Consider the following 21,419-nt stretch of genomic DNA (forward strand, 5'->3'; position numbering starts at 1 on the left):
ACATTTATGCCAAGTTATTTCAAAATCTCTTCATGGATGGCAGAGTTATGGGCCGGGCACGAAACAGACCCTGTTAATTTTTGACCTCTAAGTGTAACCTTGACCTTGAGCTAGGGGTCTGGGTCTTGCGCATGACACGTCGTCTCATTATAGTGAACATTTATGCTATCCTTTTATGGATGGCAGAGTTACAGCCCGGACAAGAATTTACATACACGCACGCACGCATGCGCGTGCACACACACAAGCACAAACACGCACGCACGCATGCACACACACACACACACACACACGGACGGACAGTGCGGTTTTAATATGCCCACGTTCGGGGCATAGAAATATTGCATGAAAAAACTGTATTTTTCTGCATAAAACTGTCTTGTTAACAAAGTACACAAAATAATGTACTAACCTCATACATCAGAAAAATAGCGTATAGAAGGATCACAAACCAGCACACACTATAAATACAATATATCGACATTCTACAAGGTTTCATGAGCTTTTCTTTCCGCCATACCTGCAATGAATATCATTTTCAAAGCAGTACGTTACTTATTCATAAAATGGTGTCAGTATATCTATATTTAGTTATATTGGAGTAGACTACTAGGAAGATTAGTCATTTGTATATATTTTAAAGTAAAAAAAAACGTAAGCGTTGGTAAGTTAATTCTGTAAAAACAGTCGCTCTAATTTAAATTACAACAAACTACCGAAAAGCTAGAACGTTCCCTCTTAGGTGTGGCTTACCTGTCGATAGTATTTGATATCATAATTATGATAATAAAATAATTCATCACACATCACAAATGCACCTATATTACCGCTCACAGCAGAAACGTTATTTTTTTATTGGTGTTTTAATCATATTCATTTGCGATACAGTCTAATGTTCAGTAACTTTATAGTAAGGATTCAATTGTAGATCATAACTACAAATTGTCTTTCCCAGTCAATTGGTTAAAGCAAAACTTACTAAAATATGCCCAGCCGTGAACATAACGACACTGGCGATAGCGGTTGGTATGATGAAATATCGGTCATATTGGTTGAAATGAATCCCCTCTGGCCATACTATGGGTACCATAGTAAGCTTTAAAACAATATATAGACAAAAATATAACAGTTATTAAGTAAATGTTATGTAAATGAAATAGGAAAAAATATAATTTTGAATTCATAAAGGTATTATTTTCCTGTGGATGTACCATAATTCACTTTGATTTAACTTCAAGCACATAACATAACATAAAAGATCAAAGGAATGATGTTTATGTCCACTCAATTATTTCTTTAAACTCCAAATTACTTACAAAGCACGTTTACCATGATGATACGACATGCAGAAAATTTCTTTCGCCAAAATGGGTTTAATGTCATGGATAAAATGCTTAACCTAATGAGCGATTGGTACTATATTTCTTAGCATAACAGAATACGAGCAGCATGTTATTTTCGATGATGATTCAAGGTTTAGTGCAAAGATTATAATTTGCCTCCTTCGAAAAATTTGGAAAGATTTGAAAACAATCTGGTAAAAAAGATGATTTGCATAAAATTATGTCCTATATGACCGATTTATTTGTTCTAGGCACAAATGATTCACGCAATGCGGAAGTTTAAATAATACTATGAAATTTTAAAATCAAATTAAAGGAATTAAAATCTGAGGACAAGTGTTGAAATATATCATTTAATAAAAAGAGTTACATGTTGCTTTCATCTTTTGTGAACTTGTTCTGTAAACGAATAATACAAAGTTAAAAGCATGACAGACATTTGAAAGATATAGATGAGAAAGAATATTCCATTTTCTATTATTTACCTGTAAATTAATTTTGATATTTTAACAAAACATTTAGAGCATAGCACCTGCCTTCTATATTCTAATTAACTGAAACTAATGACACAAAAAATATACATATCTTTCTTCTACATATAAACTATTTTTATCATTTAATCCGCCATGTATTAACTTATTTCACAAGGCGATTCATGTGTACATTATTTTTAGTTTTGAAATGCTTTGCCACAGACGAATATTTATTCCTGTGCTGACGGAAATCTGGTTTGTGTGTCTTGTTTCTTCCATAATAATCTCTTTCAGTAGCATAAAAGATGCAATCTAATCTACAGTATATTTTGCAGTGTCAGTTACCAACCCCTAACGCTCTACGGCCGACAGAGTTTTTACTTGCTCCTCCCTCTGTTTACTCCCTTTTGACCTCGGCGGCGTTTCATTGATTGTCGATAACCGTGAATATATTGAATCGCGTGTAACTTGTGCGATTGTTTGAATTCAGGAAATATATCAACGATTTTCGGAAGTATTAAGCGGTATGTTTTTATTTAATTTCTCATATAATTCATATAAATCTTTAATGCTTGTCAATACGTTTGTACACATCTGTATTTGAAATAGCTGTTCGTACTAAAAATAACTTGAATTTTAAATTATTACTCTTGAAGTTTTGTTCCTGTTTACCGAATGTTTAAGTAATATGCAAAACTAGAGGAAATGTCACCTTTGCAAAAACAATATTTTTTTTTTAATCTCGAATTAATACCTTGGAAGTGTTGTTGATTTGTGAGTCCCGGTTATGGAGATTAAAAACATGTTGACATTTTCTAAGAACAACATATTTTTTTTGTTGGGTTTAACGTCACACCAACACAATTATAGGTCATATAGCGACTTTTAAGCTTTGATTGTGGAGGAATACCCCAGGTGCCCTTTCGTGCATTATTTCATCACGGGCGGGCACCTCGGTAGAACCACCGACCTTCGATGGCTTCCTCACATGATAATTCAACGACCCGAGTGAGGCTCGAACCCACATCGGTGAGGGACACGTGATTCGAAGACAGCGACCCTAACCACTCGGCCACGGAGGCCCCTAGAACAACATAATGGTAATAAAACATTGTATCAGAATCATAGTCATCACATATAAAAACAATACACTTAATTTTCGTGTCATGTTTTTATGCATGAATAGCGACGATGCACGTTTGTATCACATAAAAAACATGCAGGCCAAGTTCCATCAAAACCCATTCAGTGGTTTGGGAGAAGATGTCGTTTGAAGAAATTATAGACGACGGACGGACACACTAAGGACGACGGGCACAGCGTGATCACAATAGCCCACCATGAGCTTTTCATGCTCAGGTGAGTTAAAATGTTTATTATCCCTATAAAGTCGGGGAAGAGCTGAAAAGTCGCCATATGACCAATATTTGTGTCGGTGTGATGTTAAACACAACATAAGTTTACAAAAACAACTATTCCTTTAGTCATAAACGCATGTACAAGCGTCTCTATAAATTTAAAAACTGAGCACAGAATCGCCCAGTTTGAGGCTGGTCTCTAAACACTCTGTTATTAAAATAATAACAATCTCACCGATATTTGGAGATCAAAGTTAAGCACACTCCTGAAAAAGTTGTCCCAGAAGACTTTTCTTTGTTGATCTTCCCGTCCATGCCCCATATAGAATGGAAGCTCCTCACGACGATCATAATTATGCCAAAGAGTACAGAAGGACACTGGTACAACCACAAGGAAAGAGGCAATGAAGCAACCTAGCCTTACCTAAAACATATTAATTCCAGTTTATCTACCGAAAATGACAAGTTTTAGGACTGAAAAGGCCGAAAGGTTGAATGCACAAAATATCAATGAAAATATAATAATTCTCTTGTTCATTCAACAAGACTAAAGTCAACAAGACTAAAATCAAGACCTCAGTTTCAACTATCCCCAGCCGAAGGTGGATTGATACCCTTTTCGCCTTGTTTGCCCGGCTGTTCGTCCGAAATTAAAGATGCTGACAATTCAAAATATATTTTAGCTTGAATCACAAAACCTCACATAATTATTGATAAGCACATGACCTTTGCTCACATATAGTATTATTTTCCCTTGGCCTTGTAAAAGCAGAGTTTTCCCATTGATTGGAAAAAATATTGAAAATACTTATAGTTCAAAAAGTTTTTAGCTAGAATCCCCAAACATCACACGATTCTTAGTTAGCACATGATCTTCGCTTATATCTAACATTGTCTCCCTTGACCAAGTTAAAGCAGAATTTTCCCCTCGAAACAAATAGGAATTTTGACTGTATCTAAGTAAACTATCGATGAATCGTCATGAAATTTTACAAATGTTGATCACTGTAGAGCGGTGGTACACGTGCATCTTTCATAAAGACCACTTCATTATCCAGGGTTATTGCCTTTTAATTGTTTCACAATTCGTTAATTCCCATATAACAATGTTATATATTGATGGATCTGCTTAAAAAACAAATATAAATCACTACAGGATGGTTGTGCATGCACATCTTCTTCCATCAGGATCTCTTCAGTTACTTCAGAGTTATTGGCCTTGAATTGTTTTAAACTTCATAAATTGCTACAAAACAAAGTCACCCATTGATGGATCTTCATAGAAATTAATACAAATATAGATCACTGTAGGGTAGAGTTCTCCCCTTGATTTTGTAAAAAATACTAACCAACAAACAATGAAACAGTTCTATTATATATTTTGTATATCTGGGAATTAAATATCTTTCAAAATATAGTCCCCTCTTACACAAAACAACCTATTTAGCGGGGGATATACACTCACTAAATTTGCTTGTTCTTATGTAAGTGATGTTTCTCCAATTTTCTTTGTTAGTTCTAAGACACATTTACCTGCATTTACAGTCAATAAACACCCACAACCAACTGGAATGCATCACTTTAATAGAAGGTACTAGATTCAGTGTTGTTATATTTCTGGTCCTTTGGGATCATGGAGTCCATTCAATATTTATGTCATAGACGTCCGCTTAAGCCGGTGCTAGTGGGCGTGAGTGGTGTTGCACTTTCCATTACCTCTCAGTCAAACCGAGCCTGCTATTATTTTGCTTGGATGCATTCTATGCTTTCAAAGGATCTATTTATAGATTTTATTATTTACTATTTTATAAAAGATATATACCCAGAAATAAGTGTTTCTGTTCGTAGTCTGAACTGCATCAATAATGAGTATTATTCCTGTCGCAAGAAACGCCACGATGATGACAAGAAGTTCAGGGATTCGATGAAAGAAAACTCCAAGGAACACAAAAATGATGCAGAACGCTGTTAAAATATTATATTTATCATAATTATTATAATGAGTATTATAATTAGTATTTTTTTATTATTACAATACAACAGCATAATATACTGTACGTCAACTGACTTAACATATATAATAAATAATAATCCACGAATTTTGCTCATATTTCTCAAAGGCAAATATGTTAAAAACGAAGTACCTTCTAGATACTAAGACAATTGCATGATTTATTGAATGACCGTCGTATTGTGTACAATAAGCATCTAACAAAAGAAAAGTACAATTTAATGCTCATGTGTCATTGAAATGACAAGTTACTCACACATTCACTCGCGTCATAAATAAAAACATAGTTCTGTATGTGAAAAGTGATGTCATATACTTTACACTATACATGACGTTACTTTACATAGATTAGTTTTGAAGAAGGCAGCTTTGATATTATACTTTAGACATTGCTACGTTTTTGTTCGGCAATATATACGGTGATTTCATGGATTAGTACCGTTTATAAAAATACATAGGAGATACATGTGCATATTTTATAATAAATGGAAAAAGGCCTAGTCCGCTTCCCTTGACTGGAAAAATGATGAATATATATATATATAGTCCAGAAAAGAAAATGCTTCTCAGAAATAGTATGATTTTATTACATGTATGTGTAATAGAGAAACGCTAGAAAATACAGAAATTAATCACAAATAAAACAATGTATTTAAACAATATTCTAAGAGCATAAAAGTTAATGACAAGCATAAAACATTAGAAGTATCTTAAATGCAAGTGTGATATCTATAAAACATACCTGCATTAACTAAAATAAGTATTGCAAAGGTGAATTTAGCATCGTCTGGATGTAGTTCTTTCATTCTTAAAACAGTGAGCACAATCGCCGCTGCAAGTGCTAAAACTGACGATACAAGTAAAATGCCATTTCTCCATCCTGTCAAACGGATTTGGCACTGAGTATGAAAAACAAAAGGAAAACGAAATTGACTGAAGTCATAACATACAATTATTGCCTTTTAGTGAGGTCGATTTAAAAATTTGTCGACCTAGGAAAAATGACATTGACCGCGGGCGTAACCCGAGGTCGATGTCACTTTCTTAGTCGATAAATCCTAATATTAACCACAACTTTAAATGTAGAGTTTATAATAACAGCTAATATTATAATATAGAAACGTTTAATATTAATATCTGCTTAGCTTTCTTTAGCATTTAACTTGGCTGGTGAAAAAAAAATACTAGTTTTCATAACAATAAATGATATGACTCCAGGTTACTGGTCGGAACTGATGAACATTTCAACGTTTACAATTTGAAATAACATTATGTGAAAAACCTAGCTCAAATCATTCTAAAGATACGTTTCATATTATAGTATGATAACCTAAAATAGTTGCAGTACATTAAATGTTGTAAAGAAACATAATGGCATTTCTTGCATACCAGACGGGGATTTCCGGTATTTTTACCGGTGCTAGAAAAATCCATCTTACACCCCGGGGTGTAAGATGACTCTCGTGCTGTAAATGACGTATTACGAACTACATATATGTAGAAGATTTATGTAGTAATTTATATTTTATTTAAAAAACGGAATAAAAATTCAATACCTTGACAGTTCCTATTGGTTCCTGATAGTACATTTCTCGATTCAAATCACGTTATTAGTTCAAAAATTCATAACATTACGCTGCAACTGATAAAACAAAACCGGAACTAAACATTATTTGTTTTGAAACGTCATGACGTCTTTCTTGTTTACGGACGTTGGTTTCCCGCGCTTTGTTTAAATACACTGCTATAAGAAATAGTTCTAAAAAGAAAGCCGTTCGATTGATTTTATCTTTATTATTATTTCTTGAAATCGGTATGCAAGGAAAAGATTCTGTCACTGGTTATAGGTGCAGATGGAAATATCCGGCTCTCGAGTAACTGTTTAGGCGGTAACTCGGCAGGGAGCCTCGTTACCGCCTAAACAGTTACCCTCGAGGCCGGATATTCCCATCTGCACCTACAACCAGTGAAAGAATCTTATAATATATTGCAAATGTTATAATCCGTTTTTGTTGTTGTTGTTTTTTTAATATCAACAAGTGGATTTGATGTAATATGTAATTATTTTTGCGTCTGCTGTATAATGTACCTTTTCTAATTATTGAGAATATACAAATACTTGTACATTTGTGCTCAATTATTAATTTAGGACGGGCATGTTTGAACTGAGATATACAGGGAATATTAATGTTGTTATATAACTAAATGTTTTACTTTCTTTATATAAAGCTAACGATATTAAAAATAATGCTATATTGCTGATTATTATTAATCAGCAATATTCATGTACATACTTCATGACGTCATTTGTCCTGTGACGTCAACATGAAAGTCTATTTGGTATGTTTTTACTTGAATAATGCGGAAAATAATGCGACTAGAAGGAAGCTAAAATGGTTGAACAGGGGATGGAATATTAAACCTTTATCTAATATCGTAAAAAATCTACAGGGAAACCCGTTATTTTAAACATCTAACTCGTGGACAAAGTAGATTCAAATAATGATTTTTTTTAGAATGCATAGATATTTATCGTCATATTGAAATCATATGCATAATTTTGATATGCCTTAACATATTTGTTTCCGAATTATGTATGGTCTTAATACGGGAAAAATGGTGAGAAACGGGGAAAAAGGAAAATACCGGACGCGAACACAAACAGGTACGGATAGGTACGGCGTACTACGTTGAACTACGTTTTACTGCGCCTGGCAACTTGCACAGCGCGTGAACGGGTCTGCGGTGAACTACGTTGAACTACGCATTAGTATGGTCGTGGTGGTGTGTGTGTGTGTGTGGGGGGGGGGGGGGGGGGAGGGGGGATGCAGACATACGAATAAGTATGGAGCAGTTCGTCTTAATACGGGAAAAATTGTGAGAAACGGGGAAAAAGAAAAATACCGGACGCGAACTCAAACAAGTGCGGATAGGTACGGCGTACTACGTTGAACTACGTTTTACTGCGCCTGGCAACTTGCACAGCGCGTGGACGGGTCTGCGGTGAACTACGTTGAACTACGCATAAGTACGGACAGCCTCGCATAACTACGTTAAGCTACGGCAAGGAACGTTTAAGTTGTACGTTCAACTACGGATGAATAAGTTTCAACCAAGTTGGACTAATGTCACGCTCAAATGGCTACGGACCGCTTAAATACCCCAGTCACACATACGGCGCGGATAGCTACGTCTGGCCACGGATAGAAACGTAGTAATCCGTATCGATCCGTACCTTAAAGTAGTAATCCGTATCAATCCGTACCAATCCGCACGGCTCAGGTACGGATCGATACGGACTACTACGTTTCTATCCGTAGCTAGACGTAGCTATCCGCGCCGTATGTGTGACTGGGGTAAAACTCGTGTGCATGTTCAAAAGAAGGAGAAACTTGCAAGTTTGAAATAAGTCTTGAATACGTTTTGACCAAGTGTTGGTACGGATTGATACGGATTACTACTTGGAGGTACGGCTCAGGTTCGGATCGACACGGACTATTACGTTTCTATCCGTGGCTAGACCTAGCTATCCGCGCCGTATGTGTGACAGGGGTTAAATACAAAAAAAACTTTACTTACTGAGCCATGAATGTTAATGTTGTTCGATTATTTAGTTTTAGATTTAAAAATTATGAATGTGACAATTCGTTTCCTTATTTTATTTATTACATCGATATTCTGTAGTTGTTTAATTGTTGAGTCCTTAGACACAGCATAAAATAATGTGACAATAAGCCACTTGTCTAAGGCAGCCAGTCATTTAACTTCTCAACTTGACTTTTCGTTTCAATTTTAATTTGTCTTATACCCCAGTCACTCATACGGCGCGGATAGCTACGTCTAGATACGGATAGAAACGTAATAATCCGTATCGAGCCGTACCTTAAGTTGTAATCCGTATCAATTCGTACTGCTCAGGTACGGATCGATACGGATTACAACGTTTCTATCCGTATCCAGACGTAGCTATCGGCGCCATATGTGTGACTGCAGGTGTTAAGTAGTCTAGCTGTATCAATTTGCTGGCTGCTTAGTACAGGTTTTACTGTATTCATATTTTATACAAATTAATTTGTTCTTAAACTTCTGTTATAAACTGATGACCGTGCATTCTAATGAAGTGTTTTACAATACATAGTCTCGTTTAAAGATGCTTCTGCTAAAATTGCACAATTATTGATCGCTTGTGTCTTTGCATATCTAAGGGAGATAACGAAATAAGTCTATGTGTTTATCTATTTTTAAGCACTTACGCCTCTTATGCTCTCTTCTATAGATATATTTTCCCTGATTAACTGATTGTTTTTTCTTTATTTTTTTTCTTTCAATTTGCGCTAATTTAGAACAATGTTTTAAAAAAAATCAAATAAGCGAGTCCATATAATATCAAAATCAAAAATAACTTTTAGTTTATTTCAAGTTCACACTATGAGGTATAAAGGCAAAATTTTCTTCAATGACGTTTTAAAGGGCAGATAACTCTGTTTCAATACCAGTGACCTATGATTTATTATTGTATATTTTTGTTCTTTAGATGATTGTCCTTCAATATCAAAAGTTTGAAGAAATTCTGTTATTTTGAAAAATTCCGCCCATCTCATATATAGGGAATTCTAGCGTACGCCTTTAATAGTCGATGAGCCAGACCCAGTAATTTTGGCCAGCGGTACCATCCGAGAAGATTAAAGCTCAATGCTATTTTTGGATAGGTAAACATCTGACAATTCAGAAACTATGTGATAGCATTGCAGTGGTGGTAGCTTTTTGTGAGTTATTAGCAGTGCAGTAACCCCATCCCAAATTAGACTTTCATCAAACTTCTGTTCTACATAAGAAGACTTTCTATTTTAAACTAATGGTTCTCTCTTATTTTTGACTGTATTTGCTTGGAAATGGATAGACAAACAGATCAGTTTATGTATTTTATAGAACTGTTGTTGAACTATTGCCTCTTTAGCAATTACAGACACACATAGACCAGTGTTTAAACATAATTAAAGAACACAAATATTGTTTTTCATAATATGCAGTTAGAAAGGTATTTTGCTCGTTCTTGAACTAATATGACATGTTTAAATACATACAGTATAAGGCAGTAGAATTCTACAGATCACAAAATCAAGTTGTCTGCCATTGGCTGTTGGGGCGCTTGTAATTTACGGTCTATTAATGTGCGTTACCTGCTTGTTTGAAATTAATTAATACTTCTATAAATGACATCGAACAGAAAAGTATGAACATCGTTAAATCAAAGCAATTTCTGAACTAGTTTTGATATGTTAAATCTACAATTAGACAGTTATTCACAGGTCATTAGTTTTTAATATCAAAGTCACCTTGTTGTTATTTAATTTACGTGACAATACACGTGTAGACGCAAAATACAAAATATGTTGTTTAAACATGATGTTTTACTATCTGATCTGTCTAAAAGGTGCATACTCATGCCTACTTTTGTATCAATGTTCTTATGCTTAAACAGTAAACATTATGCTGAATAATACCAGATGGTACTTTTATACAGTAAAATACGTTACCATAAAATCAAGATGTTCATAATATTTCATATAAACATGATAAAGTGGTTGTTATTTAGTACTTTGTTTGGAAACGAAACATTTTAACTAATCAATAAAATCATTCTACAATTAGATATCAAATGTCATGTTAATTAATTGAATGGAAAAGTGTAATTTATGTTACAATATGTTACCGTAATCGGTAATATGCTGCTGTTATAATTTTCAGTCATTATCTTTGTATATCATGTCAAGGTTATTCTTTGTTTTCAATAAACCACATTTGCTATGTATTCAACATACTAGAACATTCTTAGTTATGACTCTTCATCACTGTCTGAATCTTATAAGATATCGTCAATATTGGTTAGCTCATAATCTTCATCAGTTTCACTGGTTTCGTTTATGTCAGTGTTGCACAATATGTCAACAAGTTTATCAGGAACAATCTTTTTGTCACTCAAGTTGTACACTAACTGTTGTTCGTCATCAAAGTCCAAGCAATTTTTATCAACACCAGGAAAATAAAGGCTATTCTCATGGACATGTAACCAAATATACACCTTAAAGAAAAGATCAAGGTCGTTTAATTTTATATGAATAAAACTTCAAAAGTATTAATTTAATGTAGAAAAACAATAAGGGATTGTATCAAATTTGAGTCTACTATAATAAAGTTTTCCTATTTTTTTACAATAGCTACGCAAAAATGTATAATAAAATTTTTGTAGATTAATAAAAATAAATGAATAAGAAACTGATAGCTGACTGGTTTGATATGGTGGCAACAGGGTCATGTCTATGCCGTCGGAACTATCAAGAACGCCGTCTTGGTTGCCGTTCTTCTTGACAAACATTTCGTACTTAACCTTGTTGATGTTCCGATATTTTGGATGACCATTAACTGCAAATACAAATGACTTTCCGTTCTCCAAAACGTCGTCGGAGCACACATGTTGACGTCCCATCTGTTAAGCTGTCTGAACATAATTGAGTTTTGTTGTCATCATTGCTCATGAAATATTTCCAATTCTGCGGATATTTTGGTATTTTTGATCAGAAAACAGAAGTGTTGGTGCAGTTCAACGTCGTTTTTTTTTCGACAGACTAGATTGTTTTGGAAAAGTATGTATCTGCAACGAAATCTACTATGAAACGATCGCCATCAATGATGTGAGATACATTTTCAATAGAATGGTATGATTGTTGCAGCCCGATATTTCCTTCGACGTAGTATAATAGTTTGGCTTTGTCTGTCTTTGTTTCCGTAGTTTGCCAAGGACACAGGAAATTCTATGTCTACATCATGCGCGTTCAACAACTAATATCACGAATAGTCCAGACACATTTCTTTCAGCTTTGAATGGAAACATAAATTTTTCTACAACTGTCATCACTTTTTTACATCCGCATAATCGACTTTGATCTGCGCAGGTTCCACTTCTTTGTGTGTGGATTTGTCTTCTAAAGTCATGTCTGCTTTCAGTTGTGAAGCTTCAATATATTTAGTTCGCATGTGCTGTGTCAAACAACACCTGTAGAATGAAGAACATTTTCTGCTGAAACTTATGATGCTTTTCTTTTTCTTGGCATGAAGGTTGATAGTCTGTTCTATAGTAAGTTTTACAGCATTCTGAGATGCTGGTACGGCTGACCCAAACACACTGAAGCCATGATCCCTCAAAAGCTTTTCTGCACAAGGGTGGATTACTTCAAAATTCATCATAAGGAAAAGATAGGGGAGCGGTGGTCTAGTGGATAAGGTGTCGGCTCAATCCAGGAGTCGTGGGTTCGAGCCCCACTGGGGTCACAACCATGACTTTTCTACTGACACCAGTACTGGTTTTCCAGGAAGCGGACTTGACAGTGATACCAACAGGCTTGAAGCTTTCATTACAATCGAGCTAAAACAAATTAGTATAAACTAACGGATAAGCAGGTAGATACATTCCATCGTTCAGATGATTGGACGCAAATGATAGTGGGCACAACTTGTGCTAGATTCCTATATGCACATCCAGGTCGTTGACATTTGTGGCCTCTATTATGCCAGTATATAATGAATGATATCAATAAAGGATATATAGAAGTGTGCCCTTTTCCGTGATGTCTCTCTCTGACACTTTTGAAGTGTTGGTACTTTTGAAAGTACTCTTTGAACGCTGTTTGACTTTCAACAGATTTTCAAGGCTTGGATTGTCAGCAAGTTCCTTTACTTGTTTACATAAACATCGGCTGAAGGTCAAATAATTATGGTTGAATATATGTGTCATCTGTTAATAAGTAAGTGTCAGAAGATTTCTAACATTTAAACTGGGAATGATAGTGTCCCTATGAAGCCATGGTGTTTCAATGAGTATCTATTTGTTTTCTATTTGTTTAAAATCTAATTCTAAAACGTATTACAATATATAAATGTAAAATTATGTTCTTGAACATTAATTTTATAACTGATTTGTACTGATTTCGGTAACACGTATTATTGTAACGTAAAATTCGCACAACTATTGAAATGAAATGGTGATTCACTGCATTCTAGTAAATATCTAGTTCAACAATACAAATTATGTATAGTTATTATAAAATGTTATATTTTTTTCCTGATCTGTGTAGGGCATATTTTCTTCACTTTAGAAATTTCAGTTTTGTAACATTTTGGTAACATATAAACTTATACGGAGATTACATCATGGAAAAGTTCCTTCCACCGCAGAAAAAATAGTTATAAGAAACACTATTCAGTCTGTACTTTCAATTGTATTGAAGAATCATAACATCTTGGTTATTGGGTTATAAGTACGAGTAGAATATCTATAATGTTGGTAATAAAATCAGTTTTACGTAAATTACACTAATTTAGATGTTAACGTGTACGTGAAAGAAATCTTGTTTTAAAGCACATTCAATTCATGGTTAAATAGGACTGTTAATAAACTACAGAATACACTTTTTCTAAATCATTGTGTAACACTATTTCATCGTCTTAAATGTTTTTAGGAAACATATTAAATGTCCCGTAAATTACAAAAGCCCTAACAATCAAACGGCATTTATGTAGGAATAACTAGAATGTGTCTGTAGGACACAGGGTGTGCCCCCCACTGGTACATTTGTCACAAATAAGGGGCAATAATTCAAATGTTTGCAGTCTTAATGGGGTAAAGGCTCAACAAACATTTTATGCAAAGGATTCATTACTTTTGAGCTATGAGCATCACAAACAAAAAATCCACTATTTTGTCTATTTCAAGGGCCATAACTCTGTAATAAGAGCTAAGATTCTCAAGAAGAATGCCAAGTGTGCAAGGTCACATCACGATAAAGACTCCAGCAAGGTTTCCTGAATTTACATCATATACTTTTTGAGCTAGGCACATAATTAGGTGAAAAAGTGCATTTTGTTTACTATTTCAGGGGCCATAACTATAAAAAAGGGGGTGGAGGCAGCCAAAAAATTAGAAGTGTGAAAGTTTATATCATGATAAAGACTTATGCAAGTTTTCAACCATTTATATTATTACTTTTTGAGCTAGGTGTGTCACAAGGTGAAAATGTACATTTCTGACTATTTCAGGGGCCATAACTCTAAAAATAGGGTGTGGACCCAACAAAAAAAATAGGAGGTGCGCATGTTCATATCATGATTAAAACTCATGCAAGGTTTCATGAATCTATATCAAATACTTTTTGAGCTAGTCATGTCACAAGGTGAAAATGTGCATTTTTGACCATTTCAGGGGCCATAACTCTGAAAGTAGGAGGCAGAGCCAGATGAAAAATAGGAGGTGCTCAAGTTCATATCATGATTAAGACTCATGCAAGGTTTCATGAATCTATATCAAATATTTTTGAGCTAGGCATGTCACAAGGTGAAAATGTGCATTTTTGACTATTTCAGGGGCCATAACTCTGAAAATAGGGGCTGGAGCCAGATGAAAAATAGAATGTGCGCAAGTTCATATCATGATTAAGACTCATGCAAGGTTTCATGAATCTATATCAAATACTTTTGAGCTAGGCGTATCACAAGGTAAAAATGTGCATTTTTGACTATTTCAGGAGCCATAACTCTGAAAATAGGGGGCGGAGCCAGATGAAAAATAGGAGGTGCGCAAGTTCATATCATGATTAAGACTCATGCAAGGTTTCATGAATCCATATCAAATATTTTTTAGCTAGGCGTGTCACAAGGTGAAAATGTGCATTTTTGACTATTTCAGGGGCCATAATTCTGAAAATAGGAGGTGGAGCCAGATGAAAAATAGGAGGTGTGCAAGTTCATATCATGATTAAGACTCATGCAAAGTTTCGTGAATCTTTATCAAATACTTTTGAGCTAGGCGTATCACAAGGTGAAAATGTGCATTTTTGACTATTTCAGGGGCCATAACTCTGAAAATAGGGGGTGGAGCCAGATGAAAATTAGGAGGTGCGCAAGTTCATATCATGATTAAGACTCATGCAAGGTTTCATGAATATATATCAAATATTTTTTGAGCTAGGCATGTCACAAGGTGAAAATGTGCATTTTTGACTATTTCAGGGGCCATAACTTTGAAAATAGGGGGCGGAGCCAGATGAAAAATAGGAGGTGCTCAAGTTCATATCATGGTTAAGACTCGTGCAAGGTTTCATGAATCCATATCAAATATTTTTTGAGCTAGGCGTGTCACAAGGTGAAAATGTGCATTTTTGACTATTTCAGGGGCCATAACTCAGAAAATAGGACGTGGAGCCAGATGAAAAATAGAAGGTGTGTAAGTTCATATCATGATTAAGACTCATGAAAGGTTTCATAAATCTATATCAAATACTTTTTGAGCTAGGCGTGTCACAAGGTAAAAATGTGCATTTTTGACTATTTCAGGAGCCATAACTCTGAAAATAGGGGGCGGAGCCAGACGAAAAATAGGAGGTGCGCAAGTTCATATCATGATAAAGACTCTTGCAAGGTTTCATCAATTTATATCAAATACTTTTCGAGCTAGGCGCGTCACGAACTTCGGACGGACGGACGGACGGACGCACGGACGGACGCACGGACGCACGGATGCACGGACAAGACCAAATCTATATGCCCCCACCACTCATGGGGGCATATATATAGCTCACCTGAACTTGTATCTAAGTGTAGGCATATAACAGGATGAAATCACACCAAAAGCTACCGTCGATACATTGCTATCATGTATTATCTTACTCCAGGGTTGTATACCTTTCCAAAAATCACTATGAGAATTAATCCCCCGAGATGGTACCAATCAACCCTATGGCTCATGTACTATAAGAAGTAAATATAATAACAAAGTTCTATTACACTCATGAATCAGAATTTAATGTATAAAATGTTGTACTAACTTGAATTCAGCATAATATAATAATTCCAACAGCAGGTAAATAGTTAATTAATAATTAAAACTTTTATTATGATGAAAGACATCAGCTTAATTAAAGGGTCATAATGGCTCTGATTAAAACGTGGCAGCCACATCTTTTGTTATGAACATAAAATATATTATTTTCTTGTTAAATCTAATGTTTGATAATTGTTTTCTCGTGTATTTTTCATAGGTTTGACTATATGATTAACATAAAAGAAAGTACTATAAAATGCACTGTTTTGATTATCTCCCCTTAAGACCCTGACTTCATATATTCACGTGTAATATTGAAAGTAGCGTTTTTTATCTACTTTCATAAAATACAACCATTATGGAACTTTAAACTAGAATGCCAAACCCTGTTTCTGAGTCCTAATCAGTGCCGAATTTTACCGCACACTACGCTTTCACTTAGGTAGACACCACAGACACAGCGCGAGAGAAGTTAAGTTGCAAAATAATTTTCTACACTCTTTAATTGAAAATTATCATATAACTACTAAATCAGTGATGAAATTATGAATTGTATACTTACATATCCGAAGAATGTAGATGTCACAGACTGAGACCGTTTCACTACTAGGGGTGTCCTTTCAGATGTATCTAAAGAAGCCATTTTGTTTTAATAAAATCTCCTTTGATATATATTTAATCTTTACAAACAGGAAAACAACGCATTCGATAGTTAATAATGTCGATACTAAAAATAGAAACAGCTCATTCTGAATGTTGCACACATAAACGGAAATTGTTAACGCATGGTGCACTCTAATCTGTAAGGGTTTATTTTGAAGTAGATTTATTTTGATGTGCATTACTTATATCATTATTACATCTTTATTTATATAAGTCGCTGGTCAATAATTTGTGCTATTGCCCGCTCTAAAATTAAGTTTCTGGTAAATACCTGAGGTCTGAAACAAAGAAAGTTATTTCTGACGTTATGTAATGAAATATTAATCTAATGGCTATTTATACTCAAACTACATAAGCAGGCGAGGAATAACCAAAACTCGAATAATTCTAACTAATTTATTTGGCAAAACTGGCTTGATACACCATGACTAGAACAATATGCTAAATTTTATTGCAGGTAGCATAAATTGAAGTATTAGTCTGGTGTAATCGAGCCAGTCTGCTGCAATCTTTCTTGGGGACGAGGCTATTAATGAATACCCGAATGCCCCGCGGAAAGCGCAGACCAACCGGAAGAAACCAGCAGGGCATTGCTGATGGGGATGGATGGAGGTTACACGCCAAAAACTGACAAAATTGTTAAAGCGCGTATGTTGATGTGCGTTTCGCTTCCAGTGAAGATTAAGCTACATGTCACGTGACTCAGATCTATGTTCATACGTAGAGGTAAACCTAAGGATTCGAAATTGAAAGTAGGTGACTATTTATTTCGTTTTTGTGTAAACTATGTTAATTACATAAACAACAATTTAAAGTCGGATCAGTAACGAAGAAAGAATAGCATGGTTAACTTAAGGCCCTGTCCTAAAAAGTGAAAGTATCACGTCTTATCCACTTTAAAACTGAATTCGACGTTGAATATGATCAGCCAATCAGCGCGTTGGATATTGTTTTGTAACAAAAGCAAAGGAAATATTAAAATGTTTTATACATTATTTTCAAAATAAATTCAATACAGTCAGAGTCGAATCAAAATATTTCTAACATGTCTAGAACTAAAAAAACTGTTGCATAATAAAAACCTTCTTCAAGGGAAGGAATATTACACCCTCCTGATGTTTGCCACCGTTGATTCAGTATAATCATTAAAATACGTAACACGATGTACTGTAATAAGCTAACGTTTACAAAAATATGTCAGTCACTTTTTATAGCCAGTATGTGGTTTCGGATGCATTATCCCTTGCTTCTGGGGGATTTTAGAGGGGACAATTACAATTACACGGTTTGTTTTGCCCGAATAAATGTGAAATTAATAAATCAAACATTTACAGTCAAAAAATACTATAAATGTAGATTAATGATGGAATTTTTTGCACTACAAATTATACTTTTCCTTTCCTAGTAAGTGTTGCGTTTTGAAAGTATATTTTGACATAAGTGAATATCATTCATATATTTCTTCAAAACAAAAAGTTTTTTTTATTTTAGCTCAAGAACAATCGACGGTTTATCTATTTATAATGGCATTTCAAAAGATAGAATTATCAACATTTCAATATCAGTAACTAAAATAGCAATGGCCCGTTGAAAAGTAAGTGGTAGTATTATATACTGATATATTACCAGGTTGTGCATCTTTATTGTCTTAATTTCTTTCCTGTTTATTGTTGTTATACAATTAGAAATGCAGAAGTAATAAGTGCCAGGTTCATATTAACTCAAAACTCTAAATTTCGTCTTGCTAACCTTGCAATATGCTACACAGACTGTGTACATACTTAAAGTTTTAGTTTATCCCTTCAAAGTATTTGCCCTTGACTTCGGCTCGTTTCAGCAGTTGAGAAATCCAGGAGGTGAACGCTACAGAGTAGTCTCCCCTTGGTATGGTCTTAAATAACTGAAAAATACCACTCTCAAATGCTTTAAATGTTTGCTTAAATCTTTGCACCAAGCCAGCATCTTTTTCGGTCTTGAAAAGAGGAAAACGTCACAAGGACTTAGATCTGGTAAATAAGCAGGATTATTGATTTGTACCACTTTTTCATCTCTCAGAAACAGTTTAATGATGGTACTTTGTGAGCCGCAGCGTTGTCATGGATCAACCGAAGACCGCGAAGACCAGTCCTTGGGCGCATTTTTGTTGTATTTGCGTTAAATACGGTGTTCCGTTAGGGCCAGCGCTTGCTCCCTGTGAACGCGAAGCGCGAAGGTACGACGGTACGATGGCGAAGCGCGACAGTACGATGGTGACAACACGACAGTGCGATGGCGAAGCGCGACAGTAAGATGGTGACAGTCCGTCGTACTGTCGCGCTTCACCATCGTAGTGTCGCGCTTCGCCATCGCACTGTCGCGCTTCACCATCGTTGTGTCACCATCATACTGTCGCGCTTCGCCATCATACTGTCGCGCTTCGCCAATGCACTGTCGCACTTCACCATCGTAGTGTCACCATCGTACTGTCGCGCTTCGCCATCGTACTGCCGCTGTTCATCAGCTTTTTTCTGTTTACTTAAGGGCCGACTTTAATGTATAGAATTGTACGGTCAGACGGAGGGACGTGCTTTGGATTTACTTACTAATAATCTTGTTTAACATAAATCTACATTTTCATCCAATACGTTTCTTCAATTAAAACTTAAGGGTCAGTGGTAAAAAGACAGAGTTGGTCGGGTAAGCGGAAACAAACAACTTAATTCTAGACCTAATTAACATTTTTACCCAAAAGCTTTATAAGCAAAATTTATACGATCACCTTTTCGAAGCCACTGTCTATTGTCAACGCAACGCTGTGGCTCATGAAAGAATATTGAGGTCTCATCTCATGTTAGAAGCGGTGACAGTGTGCGATAATCTAAATTTGAGATCTTTTCCGCGTTTCTTCAGCACATTTGGCCCTATTGGCTGTTTACTCCTCGGTTAACATGTGAGGCACCCATCGGGCACGAACCTTTCTTTACCCCATTGGCAAGTGCTTGGTGACAATTTCTTGAGTTCTCCGCGTTGATATGCCATGGGAAGACGCTCTCTCGGACACCCTGTAAGGTAAGTACTGATAGAACATAAGTTGAGTTTAATAAGATATAATAAGATACTAATCTGCTATGAAACCGAGATCGAAATTGTGCTTGCTGTTGCAATCACTTATCTTATTTTGTGAGAAATTAAATGCAATTTTGTAATGCTAAAGGGAAAGTAAATGCAAAAAAAGCTTTATATGACCTAAGAATCGATTATCTCTCTTGCCGTTTTACAAATGTCGATCTAATGCAGATGTTGATTTAAATATTGAAATATGCCCGACTTGATTTTATTAAAAAACAAATTTTGAATTTATGAAATAAACTATTTGAAAACTATGAATATTCGTCTGTTGCAATAATCATCAACTTTGAAAGATAGTTTGAAGAACTTGGAAATGATTAAAGCTTTCGCAATGGTAACAATTTCATGTCTATCATGTGTATCCTAATATTGTAACAGCATCTGTTTGCTTACCTGTAAAATATAGATCATATTATAACGTAAACATACATTGTTATGTTTGATTAACTAAGTAAAGTTAGGACTAGAACCAAATTATGCAAACTATTTATAATTCCCTCTCAGTTATATAAGATACGGTATTTTGTCTTCTTTAACCTTTGTTCCCATTGCAAAACAAATAAGAAACGTATAAAAATACACTGAATTAATAAAATTTGTTAAATTTAAATACTAGTAGTCAATACCATATACCCACAGTTTGCCTTAATGCATAACCAAGTTTTGCAGGGCTCCTAACAGCTAAATCGAGGTTTGCCTTTGTTTGTAGTAGTTTTAAACGTGAGTAATTTTCTAATTTTCGTGAAGAGCAAAATTATTTCTTGTCTCCTTCTGTAGCATTAGTTCTGTCTTCTCTTTCTTACACGGGAAGCCCTAACTTTCACATTGATAAAGCGTATTTATAATAAGTCTCAAACTTGCCGAGTTTTAAAGATGTTTGCCAGAAATTGAAGCTGTAAAGATCTGTGCATGTTTGGCGCAGTACTTTAGGAAACTGCTAATTCGTCATTTACTGTGAATCATCTCGTTTAGTTTGTAGCAAATGTACTTAATTACCAGCAAGAAACCTACTGGAATAAAAACCGGGAATGCTTCAACGTCATAAATCATAAATTTTAAATCAGCCGATAACAGTTGTAAAGATAAATAAATTTTCATTTCCTAGTTGCAAAGGAAGTCGAAACATAAAAAAAAGTTTAGTACTTAGATATATTCTGTGAAATATTTAACTTGTTTTTGTTTGCTGCTCACGACATGACAAGACTGTATGGTAGGTGGGTGTTTGTTATGGTAAAAAAAAAACTAGCTCCTTACTAGTATATTAACGAGTAAATAGTTATTTTAGGTTTAGGTTTAGGAATACTCGTCAACTAAAAAGGATACTGTTGTACAACTCCCACACCTTCAGAAAAGTCAGCCAATGGTACGCTTTAAAAAGACAAAGTACTGAAAGCTGTTGATCGAAAATACAAACAAAAAGGCGTCCAAAACTGGTCATCGCGGTCTCCAGTTGATCCATGAAACGCTGCTGCTCAAAAAAAATGCCATTGTTCAAAAGTTTGAGAGATGGAAAAAGTTGAACAAATCAATTATCCCACATTTTCGCCAGAACTAATTCCTTCTGACTTTCCTCGCAGCGTTCACCTCCAG

General features: G+C 35.1%; 1 protein-coding gene across 1 annotated transcript; it reads right to left on the bottom strand.

Moving 5' to 3' along the window:
- Positions 1–382: 382 nt before the first annotated feature.
- On the bottom strand, positions 383–16,805 carry LOC123551277 (uncharacterized). Its single transcript, XM_053542094.1, has 6 exons — positions 16,621–16,805; positions 5,928–6,084; positions 4,997–5,139; positions 3,410–3,598; positions 980–1,096; positions 383–520 (listed from the first exon to the last, which is right to left on the bottom strand). Exons 1-6 carry the CDS (start codon positions 16,699–16,701, stop codon positions 383–385), a joined length of 825 nt encoding a protein of 274 aa, XP_053398069.1. The 5' UTR covers positions 16,702–16,805.
- Positions 16,806–21,419: the final 4,614 nt, after the last annotated feature.

This window comes from Mercenaria mercenaria, chromosome 4 (genome assembly GCF_021730395.1).
Source record: "Mercenaria mercenaria strain notata chromosome 4, MADL_Memer_1, whole genome shotgun sequence".
Lineage (NCBI taxonomy): Eukaryota > Metazoa > Mollusca > Bivalvia > Venerida > Veneridae > Mercenaria > Mercenaria mercenaria.